General features: G+C 45.1%; 1 protein-coding gene across 5 annotated transcripts; it reads left to right on the top strand.

Annotated features, from left to right (window-relative positions):
- Window positions 1-1,327: 1,327 nt before the first annotated feature.
- On the top strand, window positions 1,328-16,375 carry LOC126913988 (nidogen-like). 5 transcript variants are annotated; one of them, XM_050717335.1, is made up of 21 exons: window positions 1,328-1,683; window positions 7,862-8,140; window positions 8,271-8,476; window positions 8,553-8,644; window positions 8,753-8,899; window positions 9,293-9,526; window positions 9,825-10,350; window positions 10,557-10,723; window positions 10,873-11,004; window positions 11,077-11,175; window positions 11,548-11,721; window positions 12,183-12,320; window positions 12,710-12,835; window positions 12,956-13,078; window positions 13,343-13,686; window positions 14,202-14,538; window positions 14,647-14,875; window positions 15,035-15,210; window positions 15,320-15,428; window positions 15,675-15,793; window positions 15,962-16,375. In XM_050717335.1, exons 1-21 carry the CDS (start codon window positions 1,357-1,359, stop codon window positions 16,087-16,089), a joined length of 4,212 nt encoding a protein of 1,403 aa, XP_050573292.1. In that variant the 5' UTR covers window positions 1,328-1,356; the 3' UTR covers window positions 16,090-16,375. The 5 variants fall into 5 exon arrangements, with proteins under 5 accessions (XP_050573292.1, XP_050573293.1, XP_050573294.1 ...); XM_050717336.1 differs by lacking the exon at window positions 12,956-13,078 and having other exon boundaries at window positions 1,329-1,683; XM_050717337.1 differs by lacking the exon at window positions 12,183-12,320 and having other exon boundaries at window positions 1,330-1,683.
- The last annotated feature ends 1,813 nt before the right edge of the window (window positions 16,376-18,188 follow it).

Genomic DNA, 18,188 nt, shown 5'->3' on the forward strand with positions numbered 1-18,188 from the left:
ACAATGAACTTGGTGGATTTCAACCTGGCAGTCTGATATGCTTTATAGCGTGTTCATCCTGGGAGGGGTCCCGTACTCCCCGTACAAATTTGAAACGAAGGGTGTTTCAAAGGGGAATTTAAACGAAATGGGATCGAATTATTCGAATGGATGTTCTCTATGTTGTATGTTTTCGTCGGTCGTTATTTATAGGCTTGCGAAACTAATTATATTTACTACTTCTACATTTTCGACCTTGTGATTGTCGTTTCGTTTCGTTTCGCGGAAGAATGAGATTGAATCATAAGAAGAAGTAGGAAATAAATTCTCATTAAAAGAGACGTTAGATTAGAAGATTCAGATTGGACAGAAATCGCAGAATTTTTACGATCGTTCGATGTGCACGTGGATTAGAGCAACCTTGAAATACAATTGCAAAGCTCCCGATGTGAATGACGATTATTGCTATAATTAAATCATTAAAAGCTCGTGCAAAGATCAAGCCGCATAATCCGGCAGGCCTTGGCGATCGAAACTGCAATTGAATGAACCGCGAAATGAAACTCGTTTGCGTTGCGCGCAACAGATAATAGATAACACTTTGCTGAATAAAAATAAGCTCGTATCTTTGCTACGGTATTTCCCTTCGAATGCATTATACAACCGTGATGCTATCGTAAATTATTTAAAGAGACGTAGAACACTAAATTAACGGGAGAATGAATGAATTCGAAGCCATAGATATTATCGCAAGCCTGATAATTAAGTCGAGTCAATGATAATCAGTTGCAGTAAACAGGATAAGTATTATTTATGGATACTCTGAGTGCATGGCTTCGTGGAATTTCGAGCAGACATAATAACACGTAAGACAATGACGTTTAGACAGTAGTACAACGAACATGAATAATGTTAAACATATAGGTCTTTGGATTTATAGCGTAATTAGCCAGATTCATAGCATAATTAAACTAGAAATTAGATTTATAACATAACTGACATAATAGGTTGATCATATCACGATCAATTTCGTCGTTTCCCATATCCTGATCTGTTATCGTTTACCTGTTGCATTTCTAGAAAATACAAAGTCAATCTGCGCTATTTCCATATTTATCGCAAGCAATCAGTTTCATTCGAAAGAGGCTACGAAAATCGGAAATATAAATATAATAAAAAATTTTTAAAAAATATAAAGACACCCACGATATCGCGCGAAACCGCGACGATACTCGCGTGTGCCCTCGCAGGAATAGAGGCGAGCGATTCGAGACAGACTGTGTCGATGGAGGGGGTAGTAGCACGAAATTATCGGCGGCACCGGGAGAGAGCAGAGAGACGATGTTTCGTGCGTTCGAAAGAAGAGCGGCCGAGAGGATGAGCGGGCAAAGGCGATTAAGGGGCGGCAAGCGAGAACTCATCGCCGTTGTGGCGGTGTCGATCGACAGTAGCGTGAAGGCAGTCCGAGAGAGAATGACTCGTCGCGCGCGTCCTCTCAGCGTCTCGCGGCTGGCTGTGGTGCTGGCCCTGGTTGGGGCCCTACTCGCGCCTTTCGCCGCAGCCCTCAACAAAAACGACTTGTACCCTTACACGACACCTGGTTCCTCGATCCTACAGTCGGACGTAAACGGGTTGCTTCTATCCGCGGAGACAATTCTCAAGACACCCATCGCATTCTACGATAAGATCTTCAATTCCATATTCGTGAGTACACCAGTTTATATTTCTTTTTATTTATTGGTGATTTGTTTCTCTAGATTATCGATTTTAATTTATTTCACCCTGATTTCTTTTCCTTGCGTTTCAACGGATTGATTGGAAAAAGCGAGATTAGTTGAGAGTTTTCATGATAAAATGTTCTATATTACGCGTTAAATTGGCAAAGCAGTCGGATTTATTTTAAAGCTGGACAGAAAGCCACACGATTCGACAGATAAATCGTTATTTTTATCCAGCAGCGTGGATCTCTGTGGTTTTCCATCGGGCGACGGTGGCCACTCGCATCCGGCCCCGTTTAATTTCGGTGCTCACAAAAATACACGGTAAAACTTCGATAGAGGGCCACGGGCTGGAGCCGCTCGAACGTCGAATAACCCTTGCAGCGCGCGAAATTGTGTAAACACGAAGCGCGCGTGCCACTGTTTACGCTTTGTGAGGAAAGGGAGTGCGCAACAGGAAAATCGTTTATTTAATGTTTTAAATTAGGATCGGCACTCGTGCGCGTTGCACGATGAAACGTCTCTTCTCCCTTGTTTAAATATAACAAGCCGTTCCCTCGGGAAACGCATCGTTTCGTTTTGCCTCGATTGATGTAACAAGGAGAGGAGAAAGAGAATTCGAAAAGCGTAGAGATCGAAAAAGGCGAGGCAGAAACAACCACATTTTCGACGATGGTGTAATTCGTTTCGTTGATATTAATTCGCGCGGAACGAGGGAAAGCCAGGAACATTCGGTCATCCCCTTAATTCGGCTCGTGGTCTAATCTGGCGTCATTTTCTGGCGTGACACGAATTCATTGTCCGCGATGACGGTCAAACGGCCGCAGCCGGCGCGCAATCGCTTAATTGCGCTTGGGTCGTCGCACGAGCTGCTTCTCATATTGTCTGTCTCGGTGCGCGTCACTTGTCACGCGGATCATGTTCCCCCGAACGTGGAACTCGTTCCTTCGACGATCGGCTGAACGAGAGCTTTGCGATAAGATTCACGGTTTCACGGAAACTTCTCGAACACCGAAGACAATTGTCAGATACGCGAGGATCGATTCGAGAATGAAACTCTTCCTCCGAGACAAGGGAAGAGAGAGAGAGATAAGACGTCCTTAAATTATCAACATTCAAATTTTTGACGCAATGCCATTAGATTAGTCGCGAACGCTATTGAGTCATGAAAAGCAAACACTGCGAGATTAGAGGAGGACTGTAGTTAGTTCTCCGGTGATCTCACTTTTCCACGAACCGATTCGCAAGCGTCGTACGGAGCGTGAATGGGCATTGATTGCACGGTACGCCTCCCCCACGCGTACGGATGCGACGTAGGTATTCGAATGAATCTTCGTTCTAATTGATCCAAGCGAGTCAAGGTGCGTGATCTCATGCATGTCGAGCGGCGTCATGTTTTCATCGCCGCGTAAAAAGCCGCACGTAGGAAAACACGCGATCGGCTCGAGGTAACTGCAACCCGTGACTCGTGACGCTGATAGAACCCATTTACGGCTGACCAGCTGCTACCTTCTTAATAAGATGTCCTTCATTGATACGTTAAACGTTGCGTAATTATAATTAGCTGGTAGAAAAATAGCTTGGAAATAACAATTTTATAGCTTACTTCGCCGTACCCCCTACTTTACTACATCGACCACGTGCACGATGACGATGAATCTCGTAGTATAACGTTCCATTCATCGACACGCTCAATAACGCGATCGTCATGCCGTGCCGAATAGTGGGCACGTTATCAACGCGCCATTCGTGTTTCGGCACCGTGCATTTATCGAATGAACGCGGCCGAACGAACCTGCTAAATGTTTTCGACGACCGGAAGGGAGACGAATTATCGGCAAATAATCGCAGAATACTCGGTTAACGAGTTGAGAACGGAGTCTCGATCGCTGAGATACGCAAAGGTACACGAGGATGTGCGAAGATACGCGACGAGCATACGCGTATTCGAGCATCCTCGTTCATCAAGATGTGGTCCCGATAGGTGGGATCAGGCGCGCTGTTAACTGCGACTTCCCCGATCCATTTCGCCCTGGCTCGAAAGCTAGGCTCGTTTTTCGCGCAGCCGCGCGTAATTAAGCTCCGTCGAGCATCAGATAAATATTTAATTAGCCTTCTTCCCCATTACGCAAGGATGTAGAGGAGGCACGATAAACCGACGAGGCACGCAGGCAAAAGTAGCGCTGAAATTTCCGAACAACGATCGACGAACGTCGCTAATTAAATAGACAAATACGTAAGCGGGATTCGACGCGCGTTTGATTCATCGAGTGGAAAAGGGAGAAACGGCGCGAAGCGGCAATTAGCCGGCGCATATTGCGCGCCGTTCCGCGGAAATTGAACCGAGAGCGAAGAGAGATACCTGTTGGTTATCCGCGTGTTCGTCCGCGAACGATACGATCTCGCTAAACGAATGGTATCGGAAGCCGGCCGGTGGATTTGCATCCAGATGGACGTTAATGCGACCGACGATTTACGGCGTAAACGCAGCCAATTAGCCTTGACGCTTTCCCACATTAGTTAGCGGGTGATTTGTAGGAGGAGCGCACCGGGGACGTTGTGAAATTCCGCGAACGATTCTTCCAGATCTTCCCGGCGACGTCATCGCGCGTCGCGAAGCCCAATTAGGCTTGTTTGAAAAGTTCCTGGTTAATTAAATTACCGCCAATAACGTAGTCGTGTGAAATTATTTTTAATGTAAGCAGTCTCTCGGCAAATGACAAATTCGAAAGGAAGCCGCGTGTCGCTTACTGTAAAACGTTACGCCGCCACTGTCACATATGTCCCATTGATTTAACGACTCTAAATCGAGCGATTACGAAAACAAAGTGCAGTCGATTAACGGGCAATCGTCGCGTTAGATGGCAATCAGGAACAAGGAATCAGGCGGTAAATGTCTGATAATTTATCGCACGCGACGAAAATGTCTGAATCTAAATGCAATTCCTTAGGAGAATCGAAGGGATTGAATAGATGTTTGGCATGCAAACCTGCGTTAGGTCCGACGAATTGATTGACACAGATACGAGCTGCGATATATCCGCGACGGTCTACTTAGAAGCTCTGCCTACACGACAATCATCTCTATTTCGTCGCTTATCGTCGACGATTCGCAGTCATCAGAATGATTGCAGCCGATTACACGATTGCGTTAGCGCGTGCGACTCGCCTTGTCCACCCCGTGTCTCGAAAACATGATCTATCCTCATAGAAAGAAAGAAAAGTGGATCGTTCGCTCTCGGAACGATCTTCGTCGAGAGTGTGATCGTTAGCTAACGTTGGAAACGCGTAGGTTCCAGGCGCAATTGCACGACCATCCCCAGACCGCGAATCTCTGCTCGTTATTCCTGTAAAGTGTCCCGTGAAACGATCGAATTTTGAAGTTTAAACTTGCACGAAGTTGGCATTTAACGGAGTCGCGGTTATTGTTTGCCCGGCTAATCGAAGCACTCGTGGACCGCGGTTTTCCAGTGATCGCGTCCCAGTGATCTCTTCTTTCGCGTTTAATTTTGTTGAAGTTTCGAGAGCTATCGAGATAACATCTCTCTACTCGTGAAAGTAGAGCTTTTCCCCGAGATAAATTCGAATAACAGCCCGCGCAAACTGATTATTCGAACGAGCGAAAAATTATCCCAGTAACAGACAATAAATCTAACCAACTGTCCGATCGTGTCGTCGTATATATTTAAAATTACGAGGAGGTGGAATTACAGTCGGTTCATTTGAATTATTCCATTCGATGCAAGTCCCCTCGGGTTTTTATTTAACGAACGAGCAGCTGGCATAATCAGTGACATCAGGAAGAGAATCGGCGAGTAAGATGGATTCGTCGTATTACTTCCAGGCAGCCTCTATCTATTTTCACCGTTTTCTCTCGCGTTCGCGATTACCGGGGATTACGTGTGTGCGTGTGTGTCATCGGCTCAGCTGTGACCTACGACCCAAGCGATAGCCCCGACGGAGATAGCGTTAGTCGCGACTCTCCTCTCGAAACTCGCCACTGTCAAAACGTTCGAGTACGGATCGAGAGAAAGAGAGGCGAAAGAGAGAGAAGGACAGTCGGAGAAGACGCGATCGATGTCCACTCTCGAGCTAGTTGCCATGCCTCATCGATTATCGGTGATCCCGGTTTGCCGGTGCCCTCGTAATTATCACACGAAAAATCATCTAATCGGAAATGGCAAACTCGTGCCGATTGTCATCGATCGTGGCCGGGAATAAAAGGAGAGAAAAGCTGGATGGTCGATCGGGATAATTACGGGGACTTGGATGTGCACTCTTTTCATTTTCCACTCGTTTTTTCTTTTCCTTGAACGATTTTTTCAATTAGATTCCGATGGCGTGAAATTGGTCGCATCGATCGCGAAGAAAAGGCTCGATCGACCGAGACGCGGTTTCAAAGCAGAATTAGAACTGTTTCTTCGCGTTGAAGTCACTGGATGAAATTGTGCGAAACTAAAGGGACATACGTTGAATCGGGATGAAATTGTGCAATTGAAGAAGTAAAACAGACTTTGAAAGATCACGAGAATTCTTTTAAAATCTGTAAAAATGCGGATAGTTACAAAATAAAACGAATAAAAAGACCAAATAATTGAATAAAACTGTATGCATATAATGCCACGCATTTAAAGAGCAATGTGACAGCGAGTCGGCGCCTGATGAAGAGGATCATCGTCTGGTCAATTTAATTTGTGTCAATTCTTGCGACCAGATCGCTCGTTGAATAATACGCGCAGGCTTGGGTGTTAAATTCGACACGGTAGGAATATCCGCAGCACGTGAAAACAATACGAGAGCGTTGAACAATCAGAAGTTCGAGCCGAGGAATCGGGACGTGAGAGCGGTCGAAACCAGGCCGGAATTTCGTTGACGTGTTAAACTTCGTCAATTAGCCAGGGTCGTTAACTACGAAGCTTCACTTCCGTCTTTCCATTTGTTTGGTACTCGACCTGGAAGCGCATCGTTCATGCGTGTTATGACACTGTTTCATAATCGTATTGAGCTATGAAATTGTCCGCTTGGTAGGCATTTGATACAGCGGCACAGACGAATATTCAAAGACACGATTTGGAAACTAAGAGATTCGACATTTGAACTTGAACCTCTATCGAATTTCGTCCACTATCCTCGCATTATTTCGCAGTTATGTTTACCAAGATCGAAGCATCGTTTTGAAAAATATTTCTCAAACGAAAGCCAAAGCTGTCAACAACTCTCAAGCGTTTAAATCTCTTCTTCCAGATTTGAATCTCGGTGACCCAAAAATACGCGACAAAGTAGGCCGCGCGTAGACAGAGGTCCAGCTGACGAAAACATTCGCGGGGAAGCAAAAATAGAGTTTCGGTGAAGTTTTAATTTGGTCCTCGTGAAACGTTGGGAATCGTTTCTCCGTGGCGCCGACGGCACAGCTGCTCCCGCCACGAATGTGGAGCAACGCGCGCGCCTTTCAGTTTAGCCAATTGACGGAACGACGTTTACTCTCGCAGACGCGTGGCATCAAGCTGAGCAGCTTCAAACTCGAGCCCTTACTAATGTCTCAGCTTCGTTAAACGACGCGTACACTGGGTGAATGACTTTTGGTGTACATACGAGACGTCTCGTTACATCATCCATGGATTCCCGACACATGCTCGTACTATTTACCTGTCTAATAACCACTACACGTGCGTCTAGGCAACTCTGCAGAACGTCGTCTTTCTCTACTCTTTAATTTTAATAACCGTCCGTTGAACCGATGTTGCGATAAGGAAGTTGTTAGATTTAAAATTTTAATTATAGAGAAGAGGGTGATTGGACTATTAAACGAGAAGGTAAAATGCGTTCAGAAGCTATCGAAAATTTCTTGAGTTCTCTTAGTCCTTATTTCATGGTTTCTTTCGGATTAAAGAGAATCTAGATATGCAGATTCCTACCTGGAGACAGGATCGCGTCGTAGAAGGTGGAGAAATTTAGAAACCTCCCTGTAGGGGGTGTGCAGCAAAAGTTGGATAAAGACCGTTGGGGAAATTTTATCTCTGGATTGCATCGTACGGATAACGAAAGTTTGCCGACACAGCCTGTGAGATCTTCCCTTTCGATTCTCATTCGCGTAATGAGACTTTTAATTACGACGAGCTGAATACAGAAGTAAGGGCTAAAGAGATTACCTTACCTGGTTGCAGGTAAACGGAAATGGCGTCCTCTCTTTCGCAAGGGCCATGCAAAGGTTTTTCAATATCGCATTCCCGCTCGACGATCCGGTTATCGCGCCGCTCTATACACACGTTGACACTAGCGGTTCTGGAAGAGTGTATTATGGCGAAACGGACGCACCAACAGTGCTTGCCAGAGCCGGAGGAATGGTTCGTAGCGCTTTCGCGGACGCCGCAGACTTCGTACCGACTCACGTTTTCCTCGCCACATGGCTGGCCGTTGGATACTATAACGGAAAGAGCGACAAGGTGAGTGGAAGTGAGTCGACTTGCTAAGAATAAAGGCAAATTTTCTCACGTGCAAGATACACCGCTAAATAAACGAGACGAGACCGATCACTATCTTTCCTTTTTTCTGATTTAATTCGATTCCTCTTAGGTGAACACGTACCAGGTAGCTATCTCGTCGAACGGCACGCATTCTTACGTGGAACTATTGTATCCGGAGAATGGTGTACAATGGATTCAAGGTGAGTCGCACCCGAATGGTTTGCCTGACGCGAAGGCACAAGCAGGATTAATGAGCGAAGGAAGAATGTACACGTTGAAAGGCTCCGGGACGGATCAGATTCAGAATGTCGACAAGTGAGTCACTGGATACCTGTTTAAAGTACGATTTATCTTGTCTTTGACCGAGAAAGTAATCCTCGTTGTCCTTCAGATGGTCGAACGTGAACAGACCTGGACAGTGGCTGTTCCAAATAGGACCGATCTCCGACGACAGCGACGTGAAAGTTCCCGACAATATCGAAGGTAAAATTTCTATCGACTATCAATCCTTAGCTTAGATCGCTGGAATTTTTCGTTCGATCGTTTTTCTTCAGACTGTACCATGTGTTTCCTTATTGCTTTATCGATCAGATAGCAGCGCATCGAATCAGGTACCAAATTGTAGAATAGGAGCAACGATTTGCCACAGCAGGGCGACGTGTGTTGACTACGAGGTAGGCTTCTGCTGCCACTGCAAGCAAGGATTCTTCGGCAATGGGAAATCCTGCCTGCCAAACGGTGAGAATCGTCGTTTCACGGTTCCACTACGTCGTAAAGCCAGCAACCCCCTCAATTATACGCGAGTCACGTTCCTTTGATGTAGCTACGCTACATAAAAATTCGCTTTCAAGAGGTGCCCGTACTTTTAACCGACTCTTCCCTTTTCGACAGCGACAAGTGTCGCGAAACGAACGCCGACAACAGACGATTCCGGTCGCGTTCTCTCTGATCTATTCATAGACCACGGCAACTGACTACGCGGCTCTTTCGATGACCTCGTAAAACAGCGGATTCTCGGAACTAGGCCCTTTGAATAGCAAGATTCTGTAACCGACCACCGTGGTTTACGACCAGTACGAGCTAATTTCAGTCAATAGCTAAGAAAATTTAAAGGATTGTACAAATTTGTAGATATTCCACTGCGTGTAAATGGCCGCGTTTCCGGCACGATCAACGACGTGGAGTTCCCTGCGAGAGATCTTCAGTGTTACGTGCAACCGAAAGACGGAAGAACGTACACGGCTCTATCGAGAGTACCCGAGGAAATTGGCGCCAGTTTCCAATTGTTGGGTAATCTGGGCAGTGTGATCGGTTGGCTGTTCGCTAAACCGATCGGCGAGACGAAAAATGGATACGAGCTTACAGGTACTTCCCGACGATGTTACAGTGTACTGCTGACAAGCTTCACGAACAAAATACCAGTCTAACTTCACAGAGTGAAAGGAGTATCGTCTCATCACACTGGTTGGTAGATTGTTTCTACAAATTGTATCGCCTGACAAATGACTTCTTGTCAGCAGAGCACTATACAATTATTCTTTATCGCTTCTCCTAGCTTTATTCCGTTTTATTATTCCCTTTCCTTATTATTTCCTAACAAAACCAAAGACTCAAGACAAAACCATTGTTAACAATGGTTAACGTAGAGAAACGATCGATTCAGGGGGCATGTTCAATCATACGACGGTGCTGACGTATCCGTCAACGGGCGACAAACTAACGATACGAAGCAATTACCTCGGGTTGGACGTGTTCGGTCAGCTGAAAGTGGAGGCAATGATCGAAGGTACGTTGCCTCAGTTGGCCAGAGACACCAAGGTCGATTACGGTGACTACGAAGAACTTTATACGAGAGCGCAGGCCGGCGTGATCCGCGCGCAAAGCGAGAGAATTTGCAAACTGAACGAAGGTGGGGAAGAGCGGGAACTCGCTTTTATCCAAGACGAAACTATCGTTTATAACGAGTGTCCGTATCTCAACGTCGAACCCGAGGACGACACGACCAGATTGAAGTTCTACAGAGGAGTGACTACCTACGAGGCAACCGAGGGAATTATACGTTTCGCGGTGAATACAAAAGTGGCGCCCCTCGAAGAAGAAGATCCCTGTATTCAGGGAAGAGAGACCTGCAGCGACCACAGCTTCTGCGTCGTCGACGGCGATAGCTTTAAGTGTGTCTGCAATCCTGGGTAAGAAGTTTCACTTTGATTTACGCGCGTATTCTCCGAAGATCGCGTACAAAATTTAGGAAAACGTCAAAGGGATATATTTTTCTCGCTCTTGTGGTAGTACGGTTAGATGTGTTGAAAAATCGAAAAGGATTTTATTTCGTTTGTAGATAAATCACCTCGGTGATACTCTTCTCATACGTGCAATTTTCTCTTTTTGTTATCAGCTATCAGTATTTGTACGAGGAAGACGGAAGCGCAGTTTGCGTGGATGTGAACGAATGTACCGCCGGAAATCACATGTGCTCTCCCGACGCGCAGTGCATTAATCAAGAAGGCAGCCACACGTGTCAGTGCAGGCCCGGATTCTCCGGTGACGGTCGAATCTGCGAAAGTGAGTTACCAACGAACGGATATTACCGTAGTCTGATAACACGCCTAGCTACTAGTTCAACTGGAAAATCGATATTTTCGAGGCACTCCACGGCGAGACTCTGTTTTACGAATTGTCAATAAGTAGCGTACCTTTTGTTGAAAATACAGGTCTTCCTTCTTGCGAGGAAACAAGATGCGAAAATTACGAGCAATGCGTGATGATCGAAGGTGCGCCTAACTGCATCTGTTTGCCTGGATTCGAGGATACCGAACAGGGTTGCTATCCTACGTCGCAACGTGGTAAGGACGCTCATTGTCTGATTTTGTACATGAGAAATAGTTGGGTTGGTACCATACGACGAATTGTTGCAGCTTCCTGTGATGTCGAGGATAACTGTTCGTCCAATGGTATCTGCAATTTCGACGCCGAAAGGCAGAAGCACGTGTGCATCTGCTTACCAGGCTTCGTTGGTAAGGATTTACTACGTGATAACGCGAAGAAACATTCTGTAAATCGATTTAATCGTCTGATTGAAATTTGAAATATTTCGTGTAGTACAGAGGATATCGAATTAGTCGGAAATATTGTGGTACTTTGCAAAAGTAATTGAATCCACCTGCTAATACGAATTTCAATATCTTCAAACGCAACTACCAAGCAGCTAATTTCATTGCAGCTAGTCAGAAACTTGCAAGGCGATGTTAAAATTGAGTTACTACGGAATCACAATGGTTTCGGGCGATTCGTACGAAATCGTGCAATTTCCTCTTGTTCCACTATGCGATGATTTGCAAACGAATCTCGCGATAACCTTCCGTGTCAACGATCGCTATCGTTTCCAGGCGATGGCTACACGTGTTACCCGGAAGCAGAGCCAACCGCAGTGGACGAACCGCCGAAACCGCAGTGCGTGGAGGAGATGTGCTGGTGTCCAAGAGGCTGGGAATATCGGAATAACGAATGTATGCCGCAGGAAGGGTCTGGAAGATCTACTGACGTCTCTCCCGATCGGGACTGTAAGTACAACAAAGGGACGTTCGTACAAATGCATTCTTCGACCGCAGTGTCGCTCGAATTCGTTTGGTTTATTAATCTGGGCTTTGAGAATTTGAAATAGTGAAATTGCACGAGAAAGTATTTATATTACGAATTTGAAGATTTAAGTAAATCGTAATGAGAGTTTCAGTCTTATGACGAAGGGAATACACGGGTACTAAATACTAAATTTAATTATAAATTTAAAATAGATAGAAATTTTAATCTTTCGAGGAAGAAGATTATAGAAGTATTAAATTTAATTACAAATTTAATCCTCAAGCGGATTGACACGTATCGATGCATGACAACTAATCGCACGTAGAACACGATTCGATGCAGAGCCGTGATAGCACAAAATACGAAATGATTATAATTATCCCGTGTGATTTGCGATGATTACTAACCAGCAGCGACGAACGGTTTGCATCGTGCGTTTTAGTATCGGCACACCCAGTCCCGGAATGCTACGAAGACCACTGCGTATGTCCTTGGAGTCACAGTTACGACCATTCAGAGGAGATTTGCGTGCCTCGGCCCGGATTCAACCACGAAACGATGGGTCCATCTGGATTTCACTGTACGATGATACTCAGCTTGGCTTTCGCTAATTTTGCCTATTAACAAAATATTTCGCACGAGCTACACGCTTTCTGCGCACATCGATTAAATTCCTTTCGTTTATTATCTAATCTATTTACGAACAGATTTACTGTCCTATTGACAATTTTGAAATACTAGCGTATAAAACGATACGGTTTAGCTCGACGATTAATATCACGCGAGCAATATGACGGTCAACCTGTTACAAAACATTTGGCACGTCTCCACGAAGGCGTAAGAGCTTTCAAACACGATCGATGCGATCGACTCACAAAAACCCGTCACGAAACGCTCGGACGTGGATAGTCGAAGCAATTACGGATCATCGGGTAGAGCATTATCGTAATTGCACACGCTTGTGTCTAGTGTCGTGCAACGTGGTGAACAGGTGTCACCCCTACGCCCAATGTATCTACATGGCTACCACCGGGGACTACGAGTGTCGCTGCAATCCCGGTTACGAGGGCGATGGTATGGAGTGTGTAAAAACAGGTACGTTAACTTGCATCTTGTTCTTTCTTCGTTCCCATGAAATATCACCGTTCACATTCGAGGCAAACTACCATGGCGTTGTTATTTGTCGAGTGAATGAAAAGTGTTGTTCTGGCACAGAGGTGTCCTGTTTGGAGGTGGACATTTGCGACCCGAACGCGTCTTGCCAGCAGGAGGAGTCCTTAGCCAAGTGTGTGTGCAATCCAGGATTCGAAGGGGACGGAACTACGTGCAGTGCTATCGGTCATATCACCTTCCATATTTTTTTTTCTATTTTTTTCAATTCCTCTATCGTACATTTTTACTCGTAAAATGTCTATCTTAAAATTACGAATTCTCTTGTACTTGCTTCTATTCAGTCTGTGTTCGCGAAAGCCGAGAAACGTCGCTTTGTCACTTGCACAGTTGCATGATCACACACGATAAAATCAATTGTAAAAACATTTCTGAAACGAATCACGATTGATCGTCAAAATTCGTTTGCTTGAACGATCGTTTCTGATGCAGATGAATGCAGCAGCACCACTGATTGTCTGGAGAACGAACGATGCTCGTACAACCCGGCAAACTCGCGGTACGAGTGCACGTGTAATCCAGGATTCAGTATGGTCGATGGTCGCTGCGTGGTATCCGACTGCTCGACGAATCCATCTCAGTGCCACGTAAACGCGCAGTGCGTATCCAGCGGCGAAGGTGGCTACAAGTGCGTCTGCATCGAGGGATACAACGGTGACGGAGTCCGTCAATGCGTCGAGAACCACATTGGCTGCAACGTGCTGAATAATTGCGGCAGGAACGCGGTCTGTGGCTACAATCAAACCTCCGCGAATTTCGCCTGCGTTTGCCAGCCGGTATGTTTATTGAATCCGCAAATTCGTCCTGAATTATGGGTTTCTAGGTGAAATTGGAGAGATGAGATATTGATGGAGTTGCTGGTAATTCGATAGAGCATTTGAAAGTGGTATAAGAACGCTACCGAACAGTTAACTTTGGACTCGGTTCGAGCGCGAACAGTAGTAGTGGACTAAGTGTAGCCAGACATAGCACCGGTAATAGTCTCGTAAGATTTACAAAGTAGAGAAAGAATGTAACTGATCGGACAACTTTGAAAGTGCTCCAGAACGAAACCGTAGGAACGAACGGTCGGTAGTCAGACATGGTGCTGTTGACAACTTTATAGGATATTTCAAAACGCGTAAGAAAGTTATTGGCGAAATATAACGCGCGATTATATGAGTGGTGACAGTAGAAATAAAACGTAGATGGTCAGACACGACTATTCTTTATTCTCTAACGCAGTACATAAAGCTACAGCTAATTCATTCGTTACAAATGTCGTTGTCTAACGAATTGTGACTACTTGCAGGGCTATTATGGCGACGGTTTCACGTGTTTGCCCCAGTCATCTTGCAGACACGAACCAACGATCTGCTCGCCAGACGCTACGTGTGTGGCCGCCGGAGAAAATCAGTTTGCTTGCGTATGCAACGAAGGTTTCGCCGGAGATGGGACCAACTGCGAGCAAAGACCAAAACACGAAGCAAACTTCCTGCTGGTGAATCAAGGAATGGCTACGTTGAGAATTCCGTTCGCTCCGACGCACGAAAATCTCGGTAGCCCGATTTACATAGCGTACACACAGATGGCTATCGCGATCGACATCGATTGCATGAACGGGAAAGCCTACTCGAGCGACATCACCGGTAAATGTCAATATTCTTGAAACTTTACGTCGCCGGGATTACGGAGGAAATTTCTGACGAAAATATCACCAGCGAAGAAGCTCTGTCTAGACGAGATTTATTTTCCAGGTAATCGAATAATCGAGTTAACGTACAACGGATCGATGGCTGAGACGTTCTTGCCGAAAGTTAGCAGCCCCGAGGGACTGGCGGTCGATTGGATCTCGAGAAATATTTTCTGGACCGACTCGGGCAAAACGACCGTCGAGGTAGCCAATCTCGATACGAAGAAGCGGAAGGTGCTCGTTTCAGACGGACTGGTCAATCCTAGAGGAATAGCTGTACACCCGTATCGCGGGTGAGTATTGTTTTTTCGAATTCGATCATCCATTCGCTAGCCAGTAAATTGAACGCAAAGCGTCTGTTGCCTGAAAATTAATTATAATTTAACGGTATTGAGTTAAGGAGAAAATGTAAAAGCTTGTAACGCGAAATGAGGAAATTTGATCGTTTGCAGGAAGATATTTTGGTCGGATTGGAACCGTGCGTCGCCGAAATTGGAGTGGGCCAACGAGGATGGAACCGGTCGTGCAATCTTCCTTCAAGGGGATTATGTGAAGTTACCGAATTCATTAAGTATCGATTGGGCGATGGATGAGCTGTGCTGGGCGGACGCCGGAACATTTACGATAAGTAAGGACAGATCTTCCCATGAAATTTTCTCTGTTAACAGACACGCCACGATCGTCGTCTCGTAACTCGATAATTTTACTCCGTGCTTTTTTTTTATAATCGTTCGCAGGCTGCATGGAAATCGACAGCAGGAATATTAACGTGATCGCCAACGAGCTCACCTATCCGTTCGGTCTCGCGATTTCCCAGCAGAATTATTATTGGACCGATTGGAAGACGTAAGTTGTCGATAAAACAGCACTTCGTTATCTCGTATTGTACTTGGCCTAAACAAAAAGATACTCGACATAAATTGAATATTCGAGCGATATCGTAGTTAAAACGCTTTCAGCGTTATCGAACAGCCAGTAAAATATCTTTCGAGATAGTAAAGCTTAAGCGTGAATGATAACGAGCTAGGAAAATCGAGTAGAGTACCATGCAAGTTCGGAGATATTTCAATCATCCATTATTTACCGTCGTAGTCACAAAATCGAAGTTGCCATGAAGAGCACCGGGGACAGGAAGCCGCCCATATCGGTACCACCAGGGGGAAGCGGTAAATTATACGGAATAGTCGTCGTTCCTGAGTCGTGCCCGAGAGGTAAATCAAGTTTTATGTCATCGTTCCTCTCCTGTTCTCCGTCAAACTGATCACCCTCTTAAAAATATATTAAACGGATCGAATACCATAATTCCGTATTATCGTTCGTACCCTAACGATAATTGGATTAATCGTCATCGTAAATTATCGTTTGTCTGTTCACGACAGTGACCAACGCCTGTCAGTTCGAAAACGGAAGGTGTAACAAGGATCAGCTATGTCTGCCGAATGGTCAAAGCGGTAGAACGTGTGCGTGTGCGGACGACGCGACAGGACCATGTACTGACACACAGTAATGTTTGTAATTGGTCGTGGGAGATTCAGAAGACATCACAAGGCTCGGTCGGCCGATCAAAACAAAAGAACGTTTGTTATTTGACCGCTGGGGTGGCGTCGGACCACTCCTTAGATTACGTGTAAATTATAATATTCTACTTTGTATGATTAGTTTTTATCGTCCACGTTTTCGAGTAACAAAATCTTTTGTATCTAAAATACGGAGTCCGCAGCGTGAAGCTGGCTGTACGGTGCTGCGACTCGGTGACACGTTATTTAATAAAAGTAAAATAATAAAATAAGGAATACACCCTGTCTACTATATTTTTATGCGATACCTTGTTACTAGGGCGAGTATATATTTTATATACCTCTGTTATCCTTTTATATCGTAATCAGTGAAAAGTTGTACAAGTTCTTGCATGTAAAGTGTCTTCATCCATGCACGAAGTGGGAACTTCGTTCGAACTGACAGGCAACTACGTTAAAGCAAAAGAAGAAGAAGAGGCAGAAGAGATTAATTTCCTAAACGATTAAGAGTACCAAGGCGACGCTCTGTCGACGTACTAGTAACAGAGAAAAAAGTAAAATTGTTCCCGCTGGCTGAAGATACCGAAGCTTTGATTCGGCTTTTGAACGCCATTCTATACCGAACCGAAACCTCCGCGTAGTAATCTACTACGAAGGCAAGCCGGTGAACAGGAAGCCAATTACGGTGTTCATTACCGACGTAACAACCGGCCATTTCATTTTCCCGTCGCTATATAACGTTAATAAGCAACTACTTACAGGCCTAATAAGAATAACGCGGCTGGAAGTCGCGGTATAAAAACGAATCTCCGCTTACCTACGATCAATTACCTTTCTTCGCGAGGCTGAAGTCTAAAAGTAGAAGCACCACGAGAAAGAAGATAAAGTAGCAAAAGGAGAGGTTGATTGAAAAGTGGCATCGGCATCTGTATCGCAAAGAGGATTTATTGACGAATAATCCAGATAAGACAATTAAATTTTCCTTACCGCAATCTCTTTGAATGCGTTTAATTGGCTGGCCGCAAAATCGACAAAGAGTCGTTGCGGTCCAACGACGATGCAATGGGTGCTGAAGCGAAGAGGAGCGACGGCAAGCAAGAGAAAGCGACAAAGGGCATCAAACTTAGCTCACCACCACAACCGTAGAGACAAGAATCTCCTGGTAATGCGTCTCCAAGGAGTTTTCTCGTATTTCCACTGTTCAGCCGGGAAAGAAATGTATGACGGAAGAGTCCTCCGCCTTCTGTCTCACCGAGAAATTACACGGCTTTTTCATCGATCGACTCCAACTCTTCTGGTCGAGATAAAGCACGCGTATCTTGCCATTGTGAACATTTCCTGACATTGACGTCGACATTGTTTGTTGTAAAACAACACAAATATTTAACTGCGAGGTAAACAAGTTCGTGGAAGAAGTTATTTGTAACGTAAACACGTAACGCAAGCCAATATCGAGAAACGTGGTGGATATTGTTTTCTTATGAATATCGATGCGAGCTTACCTCCTACTTCCCATTGGGAATAGCAAAAGTCTGTTATTTACACAGGCGATTTCTCCGCCCAAACCTCCAGCATCGGTTGGTTTCAATTACCGAAACCGTGGTCAAAGGTTTCATTACGAATCAGTGACCGGCGACTGAGCGATCGCTTAATTTACCATAAAGCGAACTTGTATAACGTTTACGGTTGCATTTACAGAAGCATCGAACAGGACATCGTTCATAACACGTTGGCAATGCTCCCTTTTTGGTCGTTACCTTGGAAACTAAACGCGTTATCTCGAACGATTGCCTGAATATGAACGTTAAGAACTATTGGGTGGCAGGCAAACGGTAATATCCAAACCAAGCACGGATAATCCAGAGACGAGGATAAATTTACATACGAGAATTTTCTTCGCCGGGTTTTCAATATTTACGGAGAATATGCAAGAAAGCGATCGGATAACCAGTTAGAAAGTTAAGAAAACCTAGTCTGAGAGCTAACAGAAAGAGTTTTCCACGTGTCTGAAGGTTCGCAAACGTTTCGCATACTTGCTTAGCCCGAACGCAGTTACCTTTCATCTGATACACCGTGATTCTTCGCAGAG

The sequence above is a fragment of the Bombus affinis genome, chromosome 3 (assembly GCF_024516045.1).
Source record: "Bombus affinis isolate iyBomAffi1 chromosome 3, iyBomAffi1.2, whole genome shotgun sequence".
NCBI lineage: Eukaryota > Metazoa > Arthropoda > Insecta > Hymenoptera > Apidae > Bombus > Bombus affinis.

Bases quoted from the DNA above. Each gene is read 5' to 3' on its own strand.
- LOC126913988 (XM_050717335.1), top strand. From the start codon at position 1,357: ATGAGCGGGCAAAGGCGATTAAGGGGCGGCAAGCGAGAACTCATCGCC. The intron at 8,141-8,270 runs GTGAGTGGAAGT...GATTCCTCTTAG, and splicing joins ATAACGGAAAGAGCGACAAG to GTGAACACGTACCAGGTAGC. The intron at 13,079-13,342 runs GTCATATCACCT...TTTCTGATGCAG, and splicing joins AACTACGTGCAGTGCTATCG to ATGAATGCAGCAGCACCACT.